The following is a 26,779-nucleotide window of genomic DNA, read 5'->3' as shown; positions in this document are numbered from 1 at the left end:
ATGAAGTAAACAATTCAGATTGATGTAACTTATTTATGTTTATATCTTTAAATGTCTTCACAAACATTTATCATTACTTTTTATAACAAAGTTTTATAAAGGCCCTTTTTTCAATTCAGTTCATCAAGCCTTTAATGGTCTATTATAGTTTTTTTTAAGTTACAAGGTTTTGGGTTTTTTAAATATCAGAATGAGAATATAATCATTCAATGTAATGTCAGTGATTAGCACCAGTGACTGGTATAGTTAAGTAAAACCATCCAACATAGTCGCTGCCTCTGGCAACATTGACAGGATTCCAGACTTGAAATTGCAGAGAGGAGGGAATGTTGTTTCATCATCTTCCCTCCAGCACCAGATTGATCATTGTATTTAATGACATCCTTTAAATTTTATTTTCTCTTACATCATTAATATAAGTTATGCTGGTTCTGCTTGCTTCATTATGCATCAGTTCATATATGTCCTCCTGGGTTTTTCTGAATTGCTCATATTTATCATTTTTTTCCTGCTACATCTGCATATGACAATTTTTCATCCATTCCCTCATCAGTGGGAACTCACTGCTTCTAACTTTGTGTTACTGCAAAATGCACACTAATTGTCATTTATATAATGTTTTATTGTTTGCAACCCATTTTTTTACACATTATCTAACATGAGGTGGGGCAGGGATGATCTTAGAGAACAACAGACCATGAGTTGAGAGTCATGTGAGAACCAATTCATCCAACTTGATGTTGCATAAAAACACATATAACAACAGATTGTTATCTCTTTTTGCCTCAGTAGATAGTTTTATGAGCTGTCAAAATAACAAATAAGCAAACCTTCTATTCCCCTGCTGACCAGCTTTGAGGAGATTGCATTCTTAGTTATGGCTGTCAATACTGGTAACATTGGCACGCTCAACTGGGATCTTATCATCTTCTGTATGTTGCTGGGTATTGGGGAAGAAAGATAATAAATGCACCTTTATCTTTCAGTTCTAGCAAAATTTGGGGGAAAGGATCAACAATAGTATATAATGTTGGATTGAGGTGTTATTTTTTTTATAAGCAATAGAGTAGAATTCTACTAAAAATGACCTGACTTAAATAGCTACCTTCTGGACCCTCTTTCAAACTCTGACCCACACTAGCAGACAGGGCCCAAGAAAGTAGTTAAATACTTCTCCTTCTCCGAGTTCTAAGGGGTCACCCTGAGTGGCTGGTACTATCACTCAAAAAAAAAAAACCTAACTACTTCTGTTGTTCTTCATTGATTGTCATTTGATATCGGTTAGCCAGCCAGAGTTAACTAACTTTTTTGGAAACTGATTTTTACTAAAGTAATAATAGTAAGTACAATTGGTTTAAAAAAAGTTTCCAAGAAATGTGGGAATTACTTTCAGTGTACAGGAGAAAGTGAGTTCAATCCTTAGAGATTTCTTAGAGATACCCAATGAGATATCTAACAGTTTTTGCTTGGATGGAAGTTTTTTCCTTCCTTTGGGGAATCATAAAATTCCCAAGGTGTGTGTGGTTCCAGATGGTGATTCAAAACCTGGAGTCCTTTAAGAATCTTAAATCTGTACCTTCTGTTTGACTAGTTCGTTCCTTCTCAGTTTCAGCCTGGATTCATTGTTTAATAAATGTTAATGATGATGATAACAATAGCTAGCATTCATATAGCACTTGGAGGTTGGTAAATTACAGATGTATTTTTGTATTCTTAGAACAGCCTCAGAAAGTAGGTGTTTTTATTATTTACTTTTTACAGATGAGGAAACAAGCACAGAAAAGTTAAACAACTTTCCCAAGATCACTTAGAAATTGTCTAAGGTAGGATTTGAGGTCAGGTCTTCAATACTCAAGGTCTATCTCTCTTTCTCTATCCCATTGAACCACTTAACTAACTGAGCATTTGTTACTTTGTTCCTGGTTCATTTTCTCTAATGACACAGTCAAAGGGAATAGAGGGAGGTGGTTTAGAGAAGTGTTATACTCTCTTTGGGCTGGTTCTCCAACCTTTCTTCACTCTATACAAGTAAAAGGAGTCTACCTTCTCAAAGTGTTCCCAAAGATTTACTCTCAAAGCAGTAGCCAGAATGGCTCTGATGAGTATCTCTTTTATGTGCCTAGGCCCAGAGTTGTATCTAATTCTTTCAACCAATCTCAAAACATTTTATCACCTGATTTAATCCAAAGATTGTAGTATATAATTCCCTCCCAACTTGATTAACTACATTGTTCACATCTAGTTTATACCTTTGATTTATTTATTGTAGGTTTCTAGGAATTTTTATGCATTTGACTCTGGTAATTCAATCATAGAGACTTTCTCACTATAAAAAGGTTTTGTTTGTATTCAGTCATTTTTCAGTCATGTCCTACTCTCCATTACCTTTTTGTGACTTTATTAGCGAAGATACTGGAGTGGCTAGCCATTTTTTTCAACTCATTTTACAAATGAGTAAACTGAGATAAAGAAACGGGGTTAAGTGACTTGCTCAGTGTTACAGAGCTGTAAGTATCTAAGGCTAGATTTGAACTGAGGAAGATGAGTCTTTCTGACTCTAGGCCCAGCACTCTATCCGCTGCTCTACCCAGCTGTCCCCAGTGAAGCTATCAGGTCTTAACAATATCTTATTAGCTATAATATTTGAAGTTCAAATATAGGACAGGCCTAAACTTATAAAAAGGGAGTAGCATAACTCAATGGGGCATATGAAATACAATAAAACTATAAATATATAAGAATAATTTTTTTAACTAAACCCCAAGGGAAGCTGAGGAGTCATCTGTAGTAATCTTAGCAAAGAAGATCATTTATTAATATATTTCTTGATTTATTTGTCTATATTTTTTCAGATCTGGTCCCCTTATTTCTTTCAGACTGGCAATGTGATGGCCATTCACAGACTAGATCCCACTGTAGATTGTGAAAGAAACTTTGATCTGTTCATTTTTCTCAACGAGATCTGTTTGTCCCTCCTTACACAGCCCATTTGCTCCCTGGGCCACCATATTGATGCTGAATCTAGTGGGAATTTCTGATCAGCATTAAGCCAATGCAGGTCAGACCTCCTGAGATCAAGAGTTTCATCACCCTCATCCTCTGCAGCAAGAGGGATTATATTATATTTGGCCACCTTTATTGATAAAAATTATACTTTCATTACATATGCATATAAACAAAAACATGTAAGAGAATGATATATGTATATGAATGTATTTATATTTATATCTTAATCTTTACAAATTTGCATCTTTATCTTGATCTAGAAATTTTTCTGCAAGTTATGAACTGACTAGTTATTTTTAAATCTCTCTTACTCTTAAGAAAAATTATATCTGCTTCTTGAATGAGATTTATCTCATCTTACTGAGTATCTCATTTGTCAGATACTCAAAAAACTAGTTTGTTATCAACTAGGAAGGACATCCTGAAGTAGCTTGTGCCTGAGTTGGAATTCCTTTTCTGAAATACAACCCAATCTTTTAGGGAATTAACATTTCCAAACTTGGCTAGATTATCATTGGAGGATAGTTAATCATCATCAAAACTTTTGCTTGGAAAGGATTGTAAAAGCTTTTACTTCATGGGCACAAACTCTAGGAAATCTAGATTAGAGATTCTTAGCCTGGAGTGTACAGTGGGCTGTGGATACATTTCAAGGGGTTCCAGAATTTGATGGGGAAAATACGCCTTTATTTTCACTAAACTCTGACTGCCCTTGTCTCTCTCTCTGTCTCTTTATCTCTCTCTTTGCAAGGTAATTAGGTTTAAGTGACTTTCCCAGGTTTACAATAGCTACTAAGTATTAAGTGTCTGAGGTCAGATTTAAAGTCAGGTCCATCTGACATAAGGACACATCTGTCTATCTTCTCTTTATTGTCTTAAGTGAAATGGAACACTTTTATTATGTATGAAGACAAAAAATATTATTCTGAGAAGGGTCTATAGTCTCCACCAGACTTCTGAGGGACAAAAAATGTCAATGACTTTCAATTCTTAGGCTATTTTAATGCTATGATAAAGCATCAATGTAGAACTTTAGTAAAGCATTAAGTATTATTACTATAATTTTCCATATTTTAAACCCCTTTAATATTATGGCTAATAATTTTAGCTAAATTGGAAGGAATTTATGAACTGATAACATTATAATTGTGCTTTGAAATTAATTATTCTGAGAAATAATGTCATCTTCAAGTTGGGATGCTGTGAAGTCAGTGAATGCTATATGAAATATTTTCAAATTTATGTGGAGCAAGTTTTCTGAGACTGGCACTACACTAAAGCTGTGAAGCATTTTGTCATTTCAAGCAAAGTGGAACAATAACAACAAACCCTGAGACATTTTATATTTTGTAGTAATTATACTACCTTTCACTGGAAATGCGCTTTTAGTTTTTTCAATAGGTTGTACATTTATCTCATTTCATACTCTTAGTTTTAAAATAATGAACATTCATTTATACATTACATATTTTTAACATTCTTTCTCTTCACCAAGTAAAAATCTCTACAAAGTCTGCATATAAATTTCTTATAAGCTCAAGGGGAAATGGTATGGTATAGTAAATGAGGAATCAAGGATATGGATCCTAGCTTCTGGATAGGATTTCTGTTCTTAGGTAATATTGATAAGTATAACTTGAACTTATATGACTAAAGTTTGCTAATCATTTTCCATTCATTTTACTATCCCCATGGTCCATAGGAATAGTTATTAATATTCATATTTTATAGATAAGAGAACTGCCAGTTTGAGGTAAAGTATCTAGCTCCTATCAGAAGCTGCACTATTTAAATGTAGGTCTTCATGATCCCAGAGCAGCTAGATGGCACAGTATAGGATAGAATACTGAACACGGAGTCAGGAGAATTCATCTTCCTGAATTTAAAACTGTTCTCAGGTACTTAACCTTGTTTGCCTTAGTTTCTTCATCTGTAAAATGAGTTGGAGAAGGAAATGACAAATTCCTCCAATAACTTTGCCAAGAAAACCCCAAATGAGGTCACAAAGCATCAAACACAACAATAACAACAAAACTACCAAAGTTCCTTACTCCAGTCCTTACTCTCATCAATCTTCCCTAAAAGGATATCTTTCTAATACCCTTTCCCCCATAGAATATTCTTCCTTCTGTCATAACCTTCTATAGGACCCCCTTCTACCCCACCACTCTTTTTTTTCTCTTCTTCTATAATTTCCTGAATATAGGGAAATCCACAGGGGGGAAAATGTGAATTTTCTTCCAATTTTGATAGACAATTTATATAATTTATGACTTCAATTTATGACCTGAATGCATAAAAAGGGAAATGATTTGCTAATATTCACAAAGCTTGTGTGTGTCCAAGATAAGATGTGAATTCAAGATTGTTTAGACTCAAGACCAGTTACATAAATCCATTAAGCCATATTGCCTCTCATACTGTAGTCTATAGTGAAGACATTCATTTTACATATTGACAGCATCTAATTTCATTCTTTTTCCTTATCCTTTCTTCACCTTATTTTTGCATTTTTGCTATTATGTCCCACCTCTCATTTTTTAAAATGTCATTCAACATTCCCTTTGGGACTTTGGGCAAATTACTTTCACTGGACTTCATTTTACTCATCTGTAAAATTAGTTGATTGTACTCAGTGACCTCATATGTCCCTTTAAGATCATATCTATGATCTCTTTATTTCATAGTTCCTGCTTGTAGTTGATACCTATTCAACAACAACAACAATAGTGTTAGTTCTTCATTCTTAAAGACCATAACATCAGGGAGGTAATGCCATGACAAGCACATGAATTGGATTTGAGTAAGGAGATGCTGCTAAGTCACCAGTCTCACTTTCTTCTACAGAGCAATCTGTGTCCAGTGGCCAGATATGAATCAGGAAGGCTGGAAATGGCCCTGGATGCAAGGCAATCAGAGTGAAGTGACTTGCCCAAGGTTACATAACTAGTAAGGTCAAATATCTGAGGTCATATTTGAATTCCTGTCCTTCTGACTCCAAGGCCAGTGCCACAAAAACCATGGCAGAATGGTCTTCTGTCTTCTGCACAGCCACACTCTTAGACCTGCAGTCACCATTGTCCTTGTGGCTGTTCTCCTTGTACCTCCAGCTTCCACATGGCTTGCTTAGGAATTTCTGCAATATGGACTAGAGCCCACTACATCCCTTCTTTTCACTCTTACCTTTGATAGAGTAGTCTTGTGAAGTATATAGTAACAGGTATTATGTTATCCATTTGACAGAAAAGAAAATTGAAGCATAATTTTTTGTGACTTCTTTATGGTTAATATGTTTTTCTGATTGTTCTCTCCCTTCTTGGTCCCTTTATTGTGCTACTAGTCATTTATCCAAGTTCATGAGGGCAAGTACTCTTTTAGCTTGAGACCAATTGACTGGGAAAATGGGCAATCTTTCACATAAGCAATTCCAACATTCCATCATTCCATTCATCAGCTCTTACCTTGATTTGGCTGTTGACATAAGCACTAACACTCACCTTCATACTCTCCTTACTTTTTCTATATTCCATAGTGACTAGGCCTATGTCTATCACTTTCCATTGTTAACAAAATTCTGACCTAGAGAAAAGAAAATGACAATGGGGAATATGATTTTTGCCCTCAGTAATGTCAAGGTCCATTGTGTGAAATGTCTTTTCTAGGTATGGCCAAGGAGATTGGGATCCCAGAGTTGGCTCCTGATTTCCCAGGATTCTCTTTTTGAATGTTTCCCCTTGCATTTCCAGAGATTGAAATGCCTGATAACAAATCTTTTGCTTGCTTCCTTGGGCTATGGAAGGCATAATCTGATTATCTTAAAAGTTTGGCTAGTCTTTCTGAGTTAATATTTTTTGTCCTGGTAAATAAAATAAAGCTATTTAACAACAAATTTCAGTTTTTGCATTTGCTAATGCTTGAATGCAACTTAAGTTGGATAATTGGAAGAAGCCAGAGAATGAAAGGATAGAGTTGTAGATTGTGATATTTATCAAATTATGCTTTCTAGAGTTGAAAAAGTTATTGATTTTTAAATAACTCCTTAGGGTAGAAATAAAACATTGTTCAAGATAGTCTCCTGCAAATGAATAAACAGCAGTGATTGGGCAGCTCACTGGCTCAAATGGCATTTAGGAGGTATCTGCCATTATTGTCCAGTTCACAAAAATTTAGTAGGGGCCTAGGGACATTGGGGAGGGAAGAGGAGGAAGCACCACTACCAAACAACTCATCCTTCTTGCTTCCTGTAAGGAGCATAATTTCTACAGGAAGAAGAGTTGAATTTTCTCTAAATATGTCACTTAGTGCATCTGTCTGTCAACCAACATTGTTAAGTGCCTATTTTATACCAAACATTGTGTGGATTCAAAGAATGGCCAGTTTCTAGTCTCAAAGAGCTCATTTGCCTTCATGGATAAAAAGTATCTTGGAATTTTAAATAACCTTATAACTGTTACTTCAAAAGAACAGATATGAAACTTTTATGACCTCTTCTTTCCAACTCTTAAGAAAAGATTTGACTCTGTGGTTTTTCCCAGCAACTCCCCATAGCAACAGAAATGAATTAATTTCTGTGAAACTGCTCCTTACAGTTAGATTGGTGACTGAGGGAAAAACAAAGGCCAGTCCCCTGCTAGCTTCATGACTTACTATATGTGAATATAAAGTAGACATTTACCTTCACAATATAAATTCAGGACATTGATTAGGCTTTCTCTATCCCCAATGAGTTATAGTACTGTCCTGCAATCCTTTCCCATTAATAGAATAGCATGGAATACTTTATCAAACTGGCTTAGATATAGAACAAGACCCCATTTGGGGTTGAAGAGGAAGACTATTAACTGTCACTGAGGGAACATGATATAGAGAGAACTGGGCAAGGAAGAGCAGACCCACAGAAATATACTGTGTATACTGTGTTGTGGGAGACATGGTGTAATGCTGGAATTAATAGCTTTTTTTTTATTATATTATAGACCCCTCTGGTGATCCAGCGAAACCTTTGAACCTCATCCGAGAATTGTCTTTAAATAAATTGTGTAGGATTTCAAAGGAAACTAATTTTATTGACATGAAGTTATATTGTTTTTCATATCTGAGTTCCTAGACATTTTGAAATATATCCCCAAGTCTTATTGTCTGTCAGTGAACTGTAGGTTAAGAATACTTGTTCATAGAACACAGAACTTTGGAGTCAGGAGGACCTGATTTGATATTACCTCAGTGAGACTCTTATTAGCTGTACAGTCCTTAACAAGTTATTCTTGGTTTCCACATCTCTTAAGAAAATATATGATTGGAATGAATTACCACTTAGGTTCCTTCCAGATCTATAACCTGTGATCTTATGGTACAAGAGAGTAAAAGACATTAATGCAAACTTGAACCTTATTAAAATTTTGTTTAGAAGCATCCCTGAACTTCTGAAATCTCTCATACACAAGGTAACAAGTGTCAAGTATTTCATTCTAAAGAAGTAACATCTATACAGGATTACTAGGGCTTCTCCAGGAGCTTGAAATAAGAATCTTCCCTTTAAAAATAGGAGCAATCAGCATAGGCTGCAGGTGGAGGTATTGATGAATTCATTGCAAGCATTATTATGCAATACAAGTAAATTGTTTTGTGTCTGAAGTATGCTTAAGGTCAACCCCTTCACGAAGGGCATTTATAGATTGTACAGGGTTGAATTATTACAACATTTGGTGCCTAATCATGATAGTTATATAATTAGTATCTCCCCTTCAGTGAGGTTAATAATTTTCTAATTATTTTTTAAACTTTAACCAGGGTCAAACAGAAGGTATAAAAACATAAGGACTACTTTGGTTCTAGAAAAGTCTTTTGTGAAACATTTCTAGTTTAAAGCTCTTTTTTAAAAAGGTTTTGCAAGGCAGTGGGGTTAAGTGGCTTGCCCATGACCACAAAGCTAGGTAATTAGAAAGTGTCTGAGGCCAGATTTGAACTCAGGTATTCCTGACTCCAGGGCTGGTGCTCTATCCACTGCGCTACCTAGCCACACCTAAAAGCTCTTTCTAAAGTCATATATGGTGGTACACTTGCAGTCCCTGTTATTGTGGAGACTGAGATTTGGTGGATCTCTTGAATCAAGTACTGTAGTATGACTGAACAATTCACGTGTCTGCACCAAATTCAACACCAGGGTGATAAGCACCCAGAAGCGAAGGGCTGCCAGACTGTTCAGTACTTAATGAGTAACAACAGACTGATTGATCATGGTCAAGTATTATTGTTATTCAATTTTTTTCAATTATATCAGCCTTTTGTGCCTCCATTTGGGGTTTTCTTGGCAGATACTACTACAGTGATTTGCAAAGGGACTTGCATATATGAGGAAACTGAGACAAACAGGGTTAAATGACTTATCCAGGATCACATAGAAGTGTCTGAGACCAGATTTGAACTCCACTATGCCACCTGACTGGCCAAGGTCTAATGTGAAGCAGATCAATATTTCCATACCAATTAGGAGTGGGATCAGGCCTGTGAGTAGGCACTCCACTTCCATTCTGGGCAAAGGAGGAAGATCTAGTCTCAGAAAAGAAATATAAAAGCCCTTTATAATGCCAATGTTGAGGTTTAAGGAGAAATGCCTACAATCTAGTTAGGCTTCTGGCATTAAGAAAGGAAACTTTCTATAGGGAAAGCTTAGCCTCATTCCTACTTCTGGCGGAGATACTACTTCTGTCCATTCTTCATACCTCTGCATTGGGAAAAATTCCTCTATTGTCTCATTTATCCTTTTAAACGTCGTCCTTTTGAAACAGCTTCCTTCTTCCTGTCTAACTGCTGCTGTTTCAGGATAGAAGAAATTTGTAGCCTGTTCCTGAGACAGCATATCTCCTCCCACCTCACAGTGAGAGGGCAGACAACTAGCTTACAACTTCTATATCTATTGCTGATAATATTTCTAAAGACCTAGAAACTGACTTATAGTGGCTTTAAATTTGATTTTTTTTTAACTTAACTAGACTGTTCTTTATAGACACTGATAAGAAATTTTTAAATAAGTATTTTTGAAGGTTCCTAAATACCTTTGAGGGTTTGTATAGTTTGCTGTTATTTTGATTATATAATTGTGAAAAAGTAGATGCAATGTCCAGGAAAAAGTATTATAGTTAAGTCTATATCCCATAGAGATCATAAAAGGGGGAAAATGTACAAAAATATTAATAGCAATTTATATCATAGTGGCAAAGAGTTGGATATGGAAGGGATGCCTATTAGGGAATGGCTGAACAAATTAAGGGAATACTATTGTTCTATAAGAAATAATGAAAAGGTAGATTTCAGTAAAGTCTGGGAAGACTTACGTGAACTGATGCTTAGTGAAGTGAGCAAAACCAGAAGAAAGAACACAGTACACATTAACCATAACAGTGATGAACATGTGTTATGGACTTAGTTTTTCTCAGCAGTATAATGATCAAAGACAATTCTAAAGGAACTAATACTACCTTCATTCAGAGAAAGAACAATGAAGTCAGAATGCAGACTAAAACATATCATTTTCAATTTTTAAAATTAGTTCTATTTTTTTTTTTAGATTTTTCAAGTCAAGGGGTTTAAGTGGCTTGCCCAAGGCCACATGGCTAGGTAATTATTAAGTGTCTGAGGTCGGATTTGAACCCAGGTACTCTTGACTCCAAGGCCGGTGCTCTATCCACTGCACCACCTTGTCACCCCAATTAATTCTATTTTTTAATGTTGATTTTCCTCTCAGTTTCTTCCTGATTCTTCTTTCACATGACTAATATGGAAATATATTTTACATAGTTACATGTATGTAACCTATATCAGATACTAGCAGTCAAGGGGAGATGGGAGAAAAATGTGGAACTCAAAATACTGTAAAAATGAATTTTAAAAACTATCTTTGCATGCAGTTGAAAAAAATAAATATTTTTTTAAAAAAATAAAATGAAAAAAACATTATATTCTTGGTCTTATAATTCAATGCTAGCTTGTCATCTCCCACAATATAATTATTATTCTATAATTAACCAAGATCTCTAAAGTAAATGCTTTCATCACAATTAGATTTATAATTCATAACTGTTTTTCTATTTCAGAATTATACTGTTCCTTCTGGTGACATATTAATGATGTCTCCTTTTTGGAGCCATAGAAATCCAAAGTATTTTCCTGAACCCGAAGTGTTTAAACCTGTAAGTTGTTTTATTCATTATGCCTTGTTGCTTATATCCTGGTGCTGCTTTTTTTTTTTCAACTACTCAGAGCATTATATTAAAGTCACTCATCCCACAAAAGTATTTTTGGGAAGTGTTATCATGCCAATCAAATAATGGATATTGGTTATAAAATTCTGTATGGCAGTATGTGCAAATTAGAGAGGACCTTTTTTCCTAATTCAAAAATGAAGATTTACTTGTATTTGGGAGCAGATCTGAAAACATATGTGGCTTGTTTTGTGTTCCCCTACCTATGTTCTTCAGTGTTTCATTGTGTTTAAGTTTGAGAATCAGCATACCTAGGTACACACACACACACACACACACACACACACACACAAATTCTATTAGGGAAAATTAGTCAAATTTAAAATTCTGACCTCTCCCCCTCAGAATTTTGTGACTTTAGATCAGAAAGGAACCTCAAAATGTCGTTTAGTCCGTTTAGTGCCTCTCCACACAACTGTCAGAAATGGCATCCATATGTATTGACTCAAATTCCTTTGCTTTGACCACCTCCAGTGTCTTATTACCAAGCTTTTAATGGTGTGTGATTTAATACCACGGCCTAAGGCTTTATTATAAATATCCCTGCTTTTACGAGGTTAATTCTTTAGTTGATTTAAATTATCATTTACATTTACCACTTAACAGGATTCTTTTCTAAACCTTTTTTTATTTATAAACTTATTCTCTAGAAACATAATTGTGTCTGATATTAATAAAAGGTTGGAAAAAATTACTAGCAACACTGCAACTTTATATGCAAGGATTAGTTGTACAAGGTCATTTTTAGCCTGGAGAAATAAAGTTAAGCTTATTTATACAAGGCTGACTTGGAAAAAAATGTTTTCTTCCCACAGGAACGTTGGGAAAAGGCAAATTTAGAGAAGAATGCTTTCTTGGACTGGTTTGGGGCATTTGGAGGAGGGAAGTACCCATGTCCAGGAAGGTCAGTGAAACAGCTGGATTGGATTTATTCAGAAATTATGTTGACAATAACTCAGCTGAGAAGAGCATTTTCTTAATCTTCCTTTACTTTAAGTCTAAATAGATTGTGATTACTTCATTTCTTATGAAAGTGGTAATAAAAACACTTTTGTTTTCTGGCACTGTCAAAAGTTTATCCTAATAAAAAGGACCTCATAGCTTATAGTCAAAATTGATGTGCAAGATTCATATACCAGTCTTCCATTCAAAAAGCATTCATTCATTCATTCATTCATCCATCTACCCATTCATTCATCAAACATGTATTAAATACTCATTATGCATAAGTGTATTGTGTTAGATTCTGAAGCAAATGCATAGATAAATTAGATTTGGTCTATGCCTGCAGTGACATTACAATTCATAAATAACTCTATGCTTAAAAAAAATTTATGTCAAACATTCCCATATTAGTCATTTTATACAAGAAGACTAGAATAAAAGTAAAACAATGAAAGAAAATTGAAAATAGCATGCTTTAGTTTGTAGTCAATCAATATCAGTTCTTTGTCTGGAGGCAGATAGGGTACTTCATCATTAGTACTTTGGGATTGTCATGGATCATTATATTGTTTAGAATACCTAAGTCAATCAGAGTTCTTCATCAAACAGTATTGCTGTTGCTGTGTACAATGTTTTCCTGGTTCTGTTCCCTTCACTATGCATCAGGTCATATTAGTCTTTCCATGTTTTTCTGAAATCTTCCTACTTATCATTTCTTATATCACAATAATAGTCCCTTACAGTCATATGCCACAGCTTGTTTAGCCATTCCCCAATTAATGAACATCCCATCAATTTCCAATTCTTAGCACCACAAAAAGACCTGCTACAGACATTTTTGCTTAAATGAGTTCTTTTCCCTTTTTAAGAATGTCTTTGTGATATAAACTTAGTGATATTGCTGGATCAAAAGGTTTGCACAGTTTTAATAGCCCTTAGGACATAGTTTCAAATTGCTCTACAGAAAGGTTGGGCAGTTCACAACTCCATCAATAGTGCATTAATTTCCCAATTTTCTCACATCACTTCCAATATCCAACATTTTTTATGTCATATTTGCCACTTTGAATTATATTTCCCTGATCAATGGTGTTTTAGAGTATTTTCTCATCTGAATATATATAATTTTGATTTTTTTGACCCTGCATCAATTGGGGAATTACTTATATTTTTATAAATTTGACTCACTTTCTTCATATTTGAGAAATGAAGACTTTGCCAGAAATATTTGTTTCAAATTTCACCCAGTTTTCTTTTTTCTTGTAATTTAAGTTGCATTTGTTTTGATTGTGCAAAACTTTAATTTTAATAATCAAAATTTTCTATTTTACATTTTACATGCTATCTATATTTTCTTTGGTCCAAAATTCTTTCTTTATCCATAAATCAGATAGATAAACTATTCCATGCTCTCTTAATTTACTTATGCCATAACTATGTATTTCTAAATCATATCCCCATTTTTGTCCTTTTCTTACTAGAGTGTGTGAAATGTTGGTCTATACCTTGTCTTTGCCATACTGTTTTCCAGTTTCCCAGCAGTTTTTGTCAAATAATGAGTTTTTGATCCAAAAATTTTGATTTTTGGGTTATCATATATTGAATTACCATGGTTTTTTACTATAATATAACTTGTACCTAATCTGTTCCACTGATTCATTACTCTATTTCTTAGCCAATATCAGATTATTTTCATAATTACCACTTTAAAATATTTGAGATCTGTATGGATTAGACCATCTTCTTTTGTATATAGTCTTACATTGATTCTCTTAATATCTTAAAGTTTTTGTTCTTCCAACTGAATTTTGTTATATATATATATATATATATATATATATATACATACATATAATTTTTGATAGCTTGATTTGTATGGCACTGAATAAATTATTTTAGTTAGAATTGTTGTTATTATATTGACTCAGCCTACCTATGAGCAATTAATTGTTCTGTTTGTTTAGATTTGACTTAATTTGTGTGAAGTGTTTTCTAATTGTGTTCATATAGTTCCTGTGTTTATCTTGGCAAGTAGACTCCCTAATATTTTATGCTATCTATAAATTATTTTAAATGGAATTTCTCTTTCTATCTCTTTCTGCTGAACTTTATTGGTAATGTATAGAAATTTGGTGATTTATGTGGGTTTATTTTGTATCCTGCTAATTTGCTAAAGTTCTTCATTGTTTCAAATAGTTTCAATTCTCTAAGGTTCTCTATCTGCAAAGAATGAGGTTTATTTCCTCATTACCTATTCTGATTCATTCAATTTCTTTTTCTTCTTTAGCTAATATAGGTAATATTTCTAATACATTATTATATAATAGAGGTGATAATGGGCATTATTTCTTCACCCCTGATTATATTGTGAAGGCTTCTAGATTATTCCCATCACAGAGAATGCTTGCTGATAGTTTTAGAGATATTTCTCATCATTTTAAGGTAAACTCCTATTATTTCTATGTTCTCTGGTCTTTTTTAATAGGAATGAGTACTGTATTTTGTTAAACTTTTTCCATATCTATTGATATAATCACATGATTTCTATTCATTTTCTTATTGATATGGATAATTATATTGATAGTTTTCCTAATAATGAACCAGTCCTACATTCCTTGTATTAATATCACTTGGTCATAGCATATGATTTTTATAATATTTTGCTGTAATCTCTTTGCTAGTATTTTGTTTAAAATTTTTGCATCAATATTCATTAGATAAGTTGGTCTATGATTTATTTACTTTCTCTATTTTGGCTCTTCTTGGTTTAAGTATCAACACCATATTTGGATCATAAAAGGAAATTGTAAGTCTCCCTTTTTGTCTATGTTCCCAAGTAGGTTATCTAGTATTGAGATTAATTTTTTTCTTTAAATGTTGGTAGAATTAACTTGCAAATCTATCTGGTCCTGGGGGTTTATTCTGAGGAAGTTCTTTTATGGCATGTTCAATTTCTTTTTCTAAGATTGGGTGAAGTATTTTATTTCTTTTTCTGTTAATCTGATTAATTTACATTTTTATTGATATTCATCCATTTAATTTAGATTGTCAAATTTATTGACATATAATTTAGCAAACTGACTCCTAACAGTTGTCTTAATTTTCTTTTCATTCTTTCATTTTTGATACTAATAATTTGGTTTCTTATTTCCTTTTTAAAATCAAATTAACCAATGGTTTATATATTTCATTGGTTTTCTAGTTTTATTAATTAGTTCAGTGGTTTCCTTCATTTTAATTTTATTAATCTCTCCTTTGATTTTCAGGATTTCCAATTTGGTATCTGATTTGGAATTTTTAATTTGTCCTTTTTTTGTATTTTTTAGCTACATGCCCAATTCATTGATCTAATTTTTCTCTATTTTTTGTTGGAAGCAAGTATGAATATGAATTTCTTCCTTAAGTATTGCTTTGACCACATCCCATAAATTTTAATATGTTGTTTCATTGTTATTATTTTTCATTGTTTCTATAACTTGTTCTTTGACCCACTTGTTTTTTGGTATTAATTTCCAATTAATTTTTTATCTTTCTATTATAATTGTTGAATGTAATTTTTATTACATTATGATTGCACAAGATCTGTTTATTATTTTGCTTTTCTGAATTTGGATGTGAGATTTTTATGCACTAATACGTGGTCAGTTTTTGTGTAGGGGCCATGTGCTGCTGAGAAAAAGGTATATTCTACCACTCCTGGAGTCAGGAGGACCTGAGTTCAAATTGGACTTCAGTGTGAGCTTATACAAGTCATTTAACCCCATTGCCCTACATAAAGAAAAAAGAAAAGAAAAAAGACATATTGGTTTCTATTCCCATCCAATTTTCTCCTGAGATCTAGCATAGCTAACTTTTCCAGAATTTTATTTACTTCTTCAACTTATTTCTTGTTTATTTTTTAGTTAGATTTATCTAGTCCTGAGAGGGGCAAGTTGAAGTCCTTCACTAATATAGTTTTATTATGTATTTCCTCCTGTGACTTCTGCAGCTTCTTCAAAATTAATCATTTGGTGCATATGTGTTTAGTATATCAATGAGTTTATTGTCTGTGTTATATTTCAATGAAATATAATTTCCTTCTTTATCTTTTTTCCATTTCATAAATGAGGGCATTCCATTTAAATTTATAGTTAATAATAACTGTATATTTCCCTCCATGCTATTTTTCACTTTTTATCCTAACCTCTTTCCCTCTACCCTTTCCCACCTCACAAATGTTTTACTTCTTATTACTGCTTTCCCCAATATACCCTCCCTTTTATTAGTCCCCCATGCCCTTTCTATTATGACAATCCCATTTTACTTCTTTATAAATTTCTATATCCAGCTGATTGTCTATGTTATTCCCACTTTGAGTCAGTTTTGATGAGTGTAAAATTTAAGCTTTGTGTTCCACCCCCATTTCCTCTCAGTTATAATAGCTTGTTCATGCCTCTTCTACCCCAATCAATTTCTCCCCTTCTTCTTCCAATTTCTTTCTCACCCCCTTATTTTGTTTTTCTTCAGGGGAGTATCCTTCCATCAAAGTCACGTTATATCCAAATCCTCTGTCTACATTTACTCATTCTAATTGCTCTTGTGGTAATAAAGTTGGTGAGAATTACAATATTATCTTGCCATAAACAGTTTTACTTTATTGAATTCCTTATGTTTTCTCTTTCTTGTTTTTGTTTTACCTTTTATGTTTCCCTTGAGTCTTGTATTTGAATGTTGATTTTTTTTTATTCAGCTGTCATTTAATTAGCAATGCTTGAAAGTTCTCTATTTCATTAAATGTTCATTTTTTTCCCCTGAAAGATCATATTCAGTTTTGTTGGATAGTTGATTCTTTGTTGTAATTACAATTTCTTTACCTTTCAGTATATCATATTTATACCCCTTTGGTTCTTTAATGTGGGAACTTTGTGATCCTGACTAGTTCCATGATATTTGAATTGTTCCTTTTTGACTGCTTGCAGTACTTTTTTCTTGATCTGTGAATTATGGATTTGACTGTGAGATTCCTGGGAGTTTTAATTTTAAGATCTCTTTCACATGGTGATTATTGAATTCCTTAAATTTCTATTTTGCCCTCTAGTTCTTTTTCTTTCATTGCTTCTTGAAAGACTTCAGCCTTTTTTTTCATTTTTTTTGATCATAGCTTTTGAGCAGCTCAGTAATTCTTATATTGTCCTTTTTGCATCTATTTTCTTAGTTATTTTTCCAGTGAGAAATTTAATCTTTTCTTCTATTTAAAATTTTACTTAACTTTTTTGATTTTTTATCATTTTTAAGTGAAAAAAATTATACTTCAATCTATATTCAGACATCATCAACTATGTCTTTGTCATAAATCCTTCAGAATTCTCTTGGTTCACAGCAGTGCTGAGAAAAGGTAAGTCATTCACAACTGATTATCCTGCAATATTGCTGTTAGTTTTATACAGTACATTTCCCATAGCATCTGCTCATATAAGTTTTTCCCCCTAAGGACATCCTATTCATCATTTCCCATAAAAGGAAAACATTTCATCTCAGTCACATACCACAGTTTATTCAACCATTTCCCAACTGTTGGACATTTCTCTCAATCTCCAACTCCTGGCTACCAAAAAATAGCTGTTAAAAATGTTCCATTTGCATATAGGTTCTTTTCATATTTCATCTCTTCTGGAATATAGACCTAAATAGTAGCACAACTAGGCCAAAGGGCAGGCATTATTTTATAGCCCTTTGGGGATAGCTCCAGATTGCTCTACAGAATTTTTGAATCATTTCACAACTCCTCCAAGAGTATATCAATGTCTCAATTTCCCTACATCCCTTCCAATATTTGTCATTTTCTCCTTTTGTCCTATTAGCTAATCCAAGAGGTATAAGGTAGTACTTAAGAATTATTTCAACTCACATTTTTTCTATCAATAATAAATTAGGACATTTAAAAATGATTTAAACAGATTTCATTTGATAACCTCATCTGAAAACTGTTCATATCTCTTGCTCATTTGTCAAACAGGTAATGGTTCTTATTTTTTATAAATTTGACTCAGTTCTCTATGTTTGAGAAACAAAGTCTTTATCAGATAAACTTGTTTCAATATTTTTCCCTATAGTTACTATTGCTGATTATATTTCCCTCTATCCTATCCCCCCCATTTAATATATTCTCTGTTTCCTCTTTCACCCTGTCCCTCTTCAAAAGTAGTCTGTGGCTAACTACTGCTTCCTACAATTTTCCCTCCTTTCCCTTACCTATTTCTCCCCCCTACCTCCCCACTCTCCCATCCCTTTTCTCTCCTGCTTTCTTCTAGGGTAATATACATTTCTAAATCCAACTGAGTGTGTATGTTATTCCTTCCAGAACCAATTCAGATGAGAGTAATACTCCCTCATTCCCCCCTCACCTTCCCCATAACTCCATTGCAAAAGCTTTTTTCTTGCCTCTTTTATGTGGAATAACTTACTCCATTCTATCTCTACTTTTCATTTCTCCTAGTATATTCTTCTCTTGCCTAATAAATTCATTTTTAATATATTATACATTCAAATTCAACTCCTACCTGTAACTTGTCAATATTTCTTCTAACTTTACTAATAACTAAGAGAGTTCATATGAGTTATCAATATCATCTTCCCATAAGCAGTTCAACATCAAGTCCCTTATGATTTTTCTTTTCTGTTTACTATTTTTATGCTTCCCTTAAGTCTTGTATTTGAAGATCAGATTTTCTGTTCAGCTCTGGTCATTTCATCAGGAAAGTTTGAAAGTCCCCTATTTCATTGAATGTCCATCTTTTCCCCTTAAAGAGAACGTTCAGTTTTGCTGGATAGTTGATTCTTGGTTGAATCTAATTTCTTTTGCCTTCCTGAATATCATATTCCAAGCTCTATGAGCCCAGAATGTAGAAGCTGCTAAATCTTGTGTTATCCTGACTGTGGCTCCACAATATGTGAATTATTTCTTTCAGGATGCTTGCAATATATTGTTCTTGATTTGAGCATCCTGAAAATTGACTATAATATCCCTGGCAGTTTTAATTTTGGGATCTCTCTCAGGAGTGATCAGTGGATTCTTTCAATTTCAATTTTGTCCTCTGCTTCTAGAGTTTTCCTTAATCATACCTTGAAAAAAATGACATCTAGGCTCTTTTTTTTGGTCATAGCTTTCAAGAAGTCCAATGATTTTTAAATTCTCTCCCCTGGATCTGTTTTCAGTTTAGTTGTTTTTCCAATGAGATAGTTCACATTTTCTTCTAGTGTTTCATTCTTTTGGTTTTGTTTTTATTGTTTTTTTATTTCTCTCGAAGTCATCAGCTTCCCTTAACTCCATTCTATATTTTAAGGAATTATTTTCTTCAAAGAGCTTTTGTATCTCCTTTTCCTTTTTGTATCTCCTTTTCCAATCCTTTTTTTTTAAGGCAGTCTGAGACTACTTTTTCCATTTGGTTTTTAAGATAATATTTTCTTCAGTATTCTTTGGTGTCTTCTTCACCAAGTTGTTGATGCAGTTTTCATGATTTTCCTGAATTGCTTACATTTCTCTTTCCAATTTTCTTCTACTCCCTTACTTGATTTTCAAAATCTTTTCTGAGCTCCTCAATGTCCTGAGACCAATATATATTTTTCTTGGAGGCTTTGAATGCAGCAGAATTGACTTTGTAATTTTCATCTGAGTGTACATTTTGATCTTCCATATAACCAAAGTAACTGTCCAGTGTCAGCTTTTTTTATTTCGTTGTTTGCTCATTTCTCCAGCCTATTACTTGATGTTAGCTCTTTGTTAAGGTGGGGCTCTGCTTCCAGGGAGGAGGACATGCTGTTCCAAGCTTTTGAGGATTTTTGCAGCTATTTTCAGGGACAGCCCCGCTAGCAACCTCAATTCCTTCAACGTCTTATGAGAGGATCTGGCTTCTCTCCTGGCCAGTTCTCTGGTTTGTGGGTGACCACAAGCACTCCCCTCTGCCCTGGAGCTGTGAGGAGGGGCCCTGTTCTGCTATGGCAGTAAAACTCTTTTGTGCTTCTCCTCCTTTTCCTGAGACTGGGCCCCAGACTGAGACCCAGATCTGAATATTGCCAAAGCAACAGAGTCCTGCCTCAGTGATAAAAAAGAGACCCCAGCAATCTCTCCCAACTCCCCTATCTGGGGACCTGCTCCTGGTCCACTGGGGTCAGGTCTGTGCTGGACTGGGCTCCCTTCTCACCCTGGTGTGGCAGAATTTTCCTGCTGAATTTCCAAGTTGTTCTTAGCAATCCCTAAGTTGAGTGATCTGAAAAGCACCTCTGCTGGCTCTGACCCAAGAACCCCTTGGTCTGTTATTGGATGAAGCTGGCCTGGGCTCACTGAGGGTCCTTTCTAACCCTGGTACAATAGACACTTCCCATGGATCTTCCAAGTTGTTATGGACTGGAAAAATGTTTCAGTCTTTTGGTGGGTTCTGCCACTCTTGAATTTAGTTAGAGTCATTATTTAAAGATATTTGGAGTGGTTTGGAGAGAGCTCATACAAATCCTTGCCTTTACTCCATCATCTTGGCTCTTGCCCCTGTTTTATTATATTTAAAAAATCTCCTAGGATCAAGTCTGTTTTCTAGTTATTTGAAGAGAAATTTTGGAGGGCTTCAGAGAGTTCCTTTCTCCATTATCCTGACACCTGAAAGTGTTCTTTTTAAAAAAAAAGGAAGAAGAATAATCTTCCCTAAACCATTAGATTATCTCAGATATTTTCCAAGCTCACTAAACATCTTAAGCTTGGTGAATCTCCTTTGACTCCTTTTTATAGCTAAATTAGACAAGTCTCTAGAGCTCCTTAAAGATATCTCACTTGTTGACCTTGAAATAGTACACCAAAGATATCATAAAATTTTGTAAAAATTTTCAAATCACATGTTTAAATCAAAATGTTCTATTTTATTAAAGGAACACTATTTTGCAAAGAATTGATAATGATACTGTGTAGTACTCAAAATAAATGGCCTCTTGTCCTTCCCACCATCTATCACTCATTGCTCAATATTGAATGTGAAAAAAGGAAAAACTCTTGTTATTGGAATTATGCCTAAATTATGCCTTCTTCATTGGGTACCTCATGTTATTGCCACTTTAGTCTTGGCAGTCTTTAAAGTTTTCACAATTTGGTTAAGGTTTCCTATAAATCTCAAGATAACTTACCATGTATTCCTTTTCCCCTCACTTTTCCATTGTTTAACTCATTCTTCTCTTTACTGATTTTTTTTGCAAGGCAAATGGGGTTAAGTGGTTTGCCCAAGGCCACATAGATAGGTAATTATTAAGTATCTGAAGCTGGATTTGAACTCATGTACTCCTGACTCCAGGGCCGGTGCTCTATCCACTGCACCACCTAGCTGCCCCTCTTTCCTGATATTTTTAACTAATAATAACTGAAAATTCTTTGACAGATTCTTTGTTAGCAGAATAGCTTATTAGAGTGAAGATTGAAACATCCAATCCTCACTTATAAATTATACATGAAATTGTGCAGCTATCAATAAATTAGCAGACCATTCCTATTTGTTTATAACTCAGGTTCTGATTAGGTGCCATACATCAGCACATCAAGATAATATTTTTGAATATTGATAAAGTGCTAATTATTTTCAGATTAGCTGAATTTGTCAATATATCATAATTTAGAAAAAATGAGACACTTAAGTCAATAGCAGTAAAGACAAGGTAATAAAAAAAAGAACCCTAAATTCTGCAAGTTCAAGAGTGTCTATTTCTTTGAATAAATTGTTGACAATTCATGAATTTCTTAATAATTTCATGAAATGAGATTCTGCTAAACAAGGGATAACTCTGTAATACTGCCAGCCACTTAAACTTTAAATAACCACCCCATGGGACTTTTCATTTTTGGAGGCAAGCAAAGAAAATGAAAATTGTTTAGGAAAGAAAATGACCTCACTTGGACTAACTATGGGAAGACAAATCTTTTCACTAAACATGCAAAACCAACTACCCCTTATTTTAATCTCCAGCAAATTGTACCCATTTGTCTTTTGTCCATTAGAAACTGATTGATTATCTCATGCACAAAATACTTAGTGAGTCAGAAGATACTGCCTATAGAATATCCAGCAAGCAAATTTGTTCTGAAAAGTACTGTTATGAACTTGCAGCTGTTGTAGCTTGGGTATCAGGGCATAGTGGTAGTAAGAGTGACTATATCATAAGCTTGCTTAGAAATTCATTTGTTAGATGAAAAAATTTGCTTTTTTTCCCAGTGTGCTGTGAATTTAATTGCTAACATGAGCTCAAGGATAGATTTTGTTGAGAAGAGAGACATCGCTCTTCCTTCATCTCTACACAGAAGATTACTCAGGCACACTCTGGAAGTGACCCTTCCCAAAAAGAGAATGATGGGTTTTTCCCCCTTTGCAAGAATGAAAGAACAGAACTTACAACCAAACTTCTTGAAATGAGAAATAAAATAACGACAAGGTTTTTTAAATGACTTCCATGGACATGTAGAAAGAGGTAGACCTTGTGTATTTACAATAATACTTAGACAATAAAAAGAAAAAAAAGAGAAAATACTATAATCCATTTTTAATTAATAAGCATTTATTTTCTCTCTACCCATTGTTCACAATTTAAAAGAAAACCTTTGCAACATATATATATATAATATATGTATATTTATATTCATGCATATATATTCAATCAAAACAGATTCCCATGTTGAAAATTTTGCCTTATTATACCAACACAAGTCTTTTTATTAGGGCATAAGTAGTTATATAAATCATAAACAGTCCCCTGGAATCATGATTGACCATTGTTTTGACCAGGATTCTTAAGTCTTTCAAAGTAGTTTGTCTTTATAGTGTAATTATTCCATAAGTATTTTAGTTGGTTCCGCTCAGTTCACTCTGCATCAAGTCATGAAAGGCTTCCCTACCTTCTGCAAACCTATTCTTTTTACCGTTTATTATAACATAATAATATTGTATTTTATTCATGTACTATACTTTATTCAGCCATTCCTGAAATGATGAATATTAGCTTAATTTCTAGTTCTTTGATACCATAAAAGAACTGCTATAAATATTTTTGTACTTATAGGTCCTTTTCCTCTTTGTTTGAGCTCTTTGAGGCTTAGACCTAGTAGCAATATTTAATAGTTTTTTAGGCATAGTTCCAATTGGTTCTCCAAAATGGCTTCATCAACTGTGTATTGTTGAGACATTTTTCTTGTAACTCCTCCAATATTTATCATTTGTTTTTGTTTTTTGCCATCTTTGCTATTTTAACTTGATGAATTTGAGAAAATTTAGAAGTGTGTCAGGATCCAGAGTTGGGAAAAGTTAGTCTTTCAACACACTTCTGGATGAGTAGCATTCAGTAAACAAAAGATTGCTGAGACCAGGGCTTAGTCCTTATTCTGGTCTTGTGCAAACCACTTTATTGAATCTCTCATCCGTGGAATGGGGTTAAATAACATATTGCCTACTTTAGTGACTTCTTGTGGAAAATATCACATGATATAAATGTGAGCTGCAATTCTTTTTCCTTTCTTCCATCAAATACTCTTACCTAGCCCACTTGACTTACGACCATTAAACTGATAAATTTTCTTAAATGATTTGTGGAGGAAGGGAAGGTATCTGTTCCCCTTTAACTATAATAGTTATGCCTCAATATATAATGTTTCTGATAAATATGCATGTATGCTGCCTCCTATGAACTCCAGGAAGAGATGATTCTATTTTCATAAGCTGCAGCTGTTGGCAACTAGGAATTTGCCTCAGGGCCTCTGCTCTGGAAGCTTTCCAAAGGATGTCATGTTTGCCAGCAGTAGTTTCAAAGCAGAAAAAAGGATCATGGGATCATATAGGGATAAGAGGTAGATGGTGGCAGGAGAAATAGGTGAGAGGAATTATAGTTTTCTTTATTTTCTTTTCAAAACGGAGAGTTGGAATTCCAGTGTCAAATTAAATTAACCAAAATCTAGAATAACCTTTCTAGACTTACTTTCCACTCCTATCCCATGTGAACTCAAACCATATTATCCAACTTCATATCAAGTTCCACTGCTCATGAAAATAATTAAGGCAATCTTTATTGAGTTCCCTCTCCTTCCCAGTTCCATATCATTTCTTAGACTTCCTTCTTTTGCTCCAGACCTAGATGAGGTAGTTCTTTTCCTTGCCAATAACAATGTCTTTATTTTGCCCTTGATCCTATCCCCTTCTATCCCATCTGGTAGCTTTTCCTTTTGATCATCCCCCTTTTCTTTAATTTTCTAACTTTTCTTTTACCATGGTCACCTTCCCTGCCACTTTCAAGCATGCCTAGATCTTTCTATTCTTACAAAACAAACAAAAACCCTCACTTGATACATCCCTCCAAAGCATTGCTCTATATAACTCTTCACTTGCCAAACTTCTAACTACTTTCTTACCTCCTATTTCAATCATCTTTCTCTATAAGTTGTATGTTCTGTCATTTCTAGTCATGTCTCATTCATGATCCCATTTGGATTTTGTTTTGTTTTTTTTGCAAAGACACTTGATTTGTTTGACATTTCCTTCTCCAGCTCATTTTATAGAAGAAGAAACTGAGGCAGAGTTAACTTGCCCAGGGTCATCCAGGACAGATTTGAATACTGAGTCTTCCTGACTCCAGATCCATTGCTCTATCCTTTATGCTAACTAGCTACGTATTTCTATAGATGATTCTCAAATCTGCTTATTCACCCTTCATTTCTCTCCTAAGTTCAAGTTTCACATATCCAACTGATAGCTAGATATCTCCACCTTGACATTATATAGATATTTAATACTCAATGGATTAAAAACAGCCCTGACGACCTCTTCCTCTAAACCAACCCCCAAATTAGGATGCTCTCCTTCCTGACTTTCCCCTCTTGGAAGCCCTAACTCTTTCCAGAAGCAGCTCAAGTATCACTTATTTGTTAATGTCTTCTAAAATACTTTATTTTTAATTTCGTTTGCATCCTGTGTTCTTACTAGTTGCTGATCTGCATTTGTTGGAGGTAATTTTCTGAAAGCAGGTTCCCTCCACCTATGAAGTGACAAATCTGGAATAAAACACATCCTGTTTTTTCACTCATCTGTGGACAGGTTTAATTTGTAATATAAGCTCTTTGAGGGAAGGAACTGTTTCATTTTTATTTTTATATCTTCTGTGCTTAGTGCAGTGAATCGAATGTGCAGGTTTAATAAATGCTTATATGTTATTTAGTTAGTTACTTTTGCTTCAAAGGATGGCCTAAGTCCCATGTCCTTGGTGAAATCTGTTTAAACTGCCAGAATTTTCAGTAGTTTCTCCCTCTTCTAAACTTCATTTGTTGCCTTTATTCTCATTGCACATTTAGCACATGCTATCTTGACTCTCAAAGAATGCAGTGCAATGTTCAGTCAGTCAGAAAACACTTATTAGGGCCTACTCTTTGCAAGACACTTTGCTAGGTTCTAATAATGCAAAGAGAAAAATGACAAAGTCCCTGCACTCAAAGTTTTTTGCATTCTTATGTGGAAATATAACAAACATGTACATACCTGAATAAACTTGGAAGTGTTGGAGCAAAAGAGAAACCACATTGTCTCCTTAGGAAAAAGGTAAGGAGGGAAAGAAAAGGAAAGGTTTCAAGGAAGAGATGATACCTAAGCTTAGCCTTATAGGAAAATTCTGAAAGGCAGAGACAATGTGTGGAAGCAATCCAGGCTTGGGGGAAGATCTGCCTAAATGCTTGGAGACATGATATGGCATATGAATAACTAGTAGTCTAATTTATAACATAAAATAGATGGAAAATAATATGAAATAAGTATGAATGCGGAGGTTAGAGTCATATTATGAAAGTGCTTAAATGCCAAAGTAATGAGTTTATATTTTATTCTAATGAGAATAAAGAGTGACTGAAAGCTTTTTTAAAAAAGAGTGATAGGTATGATCTCTTTCTTAATAAGATTATTTTTATGGCAGATGGATAAACATTAGATAGTGATATCAGTTAATGTACATTATAGCAGTCCAGGTAAGAGGTAAGGAGGGACTAAACCAGGCCAGTGACAATTTCAGTGACTGATTTAATAGTCTATCACCATTGTTTTAGTCTCATTCCTTTCCTTGAATTTTCTTGAGCCCATAATTATCCAGTTCATCAAAGCACTGTCCTTTACCCTTGAATTCTCTGTCTCCTTCTATATACTTCTTTAGTTTACATCCTGCTAATCTTCAACTCTGCACCTTTCTATCTGAATTCCAGAAAGAGATGAAGGTGAGAGAGAGATTGGGAGGGTAGAATCAACAAGATACTGCACCTGATTGGAAGTCCAGGGTTGAAGAAGAGGGAAGGCTCAAAGATGAATGCAATATTTCATGCTAGGATGACCAGGAGATACCAACAGAAAGAACCAAGTGAGGAAAAGAGGCAATGTTCTTTGGACATATTGAGTCTGAGGTATTGGCAAGAAAACAAGGTAGAGATTTTCAGAAGATAAATAATATGGGATTAAAGTTCTGTGATGAAATTTGGTCAGATTTGTACATTTGAAAGTCATCTTGTAGAGGTGACAACTGAATCCATGGGAATGATAGTC

The 26,779-nt window shown here is 34.2% G+C and overlaps 1 protein-coding gene across 1 annotated transcript in view; it reads left to right on the top strand.

Moving 5' to 3' along the window:
- CYP39A1 (cytochrome P450 family 39 subfamily A member 1) overlaps window positions 1–26,779 on the top strand; it is a 134,422-nt gene that overhangs the window by 89,073 nt on the left and 18,570 nt on the right. Inside the window, exons 9-10 of the mRNA XM_074237105.1 lie at window positions 11,100–11,195; window positions 12,083–12,171. Of these exons, the coding sequence (XP_074093206.1) occupies window positions 11,100–11,195; window positions 12,083–12,171 (185 nt within the window). The remainder of the gene's footprint in view (window positions 1–11,099; window positions 11,196–12,082; window positions 12,172–26,779) is intronic.

The sequence above is a fragment of the Macrotis lagotis genome, chromosome 5 (genome assembly GCF_037893015.1).
Source record: "Macrotis lagotis isolate mMagLag1 chromosome 5, bilby.v1.9.chrom.fasta, whole genome shotgun sequence".
Taxonomy (NCBI): Eukaryota; Metazoa; Chordata; class Mammalia; order Peramelemorphia; family Peramelidae; genus Macrotis; species Macrotis lagotis.
The sequence above is the reverse complement of the archived record's forward strand: the minus strand, read 5'-3'. Positions and strand labels throughout refer to the sequence as shown.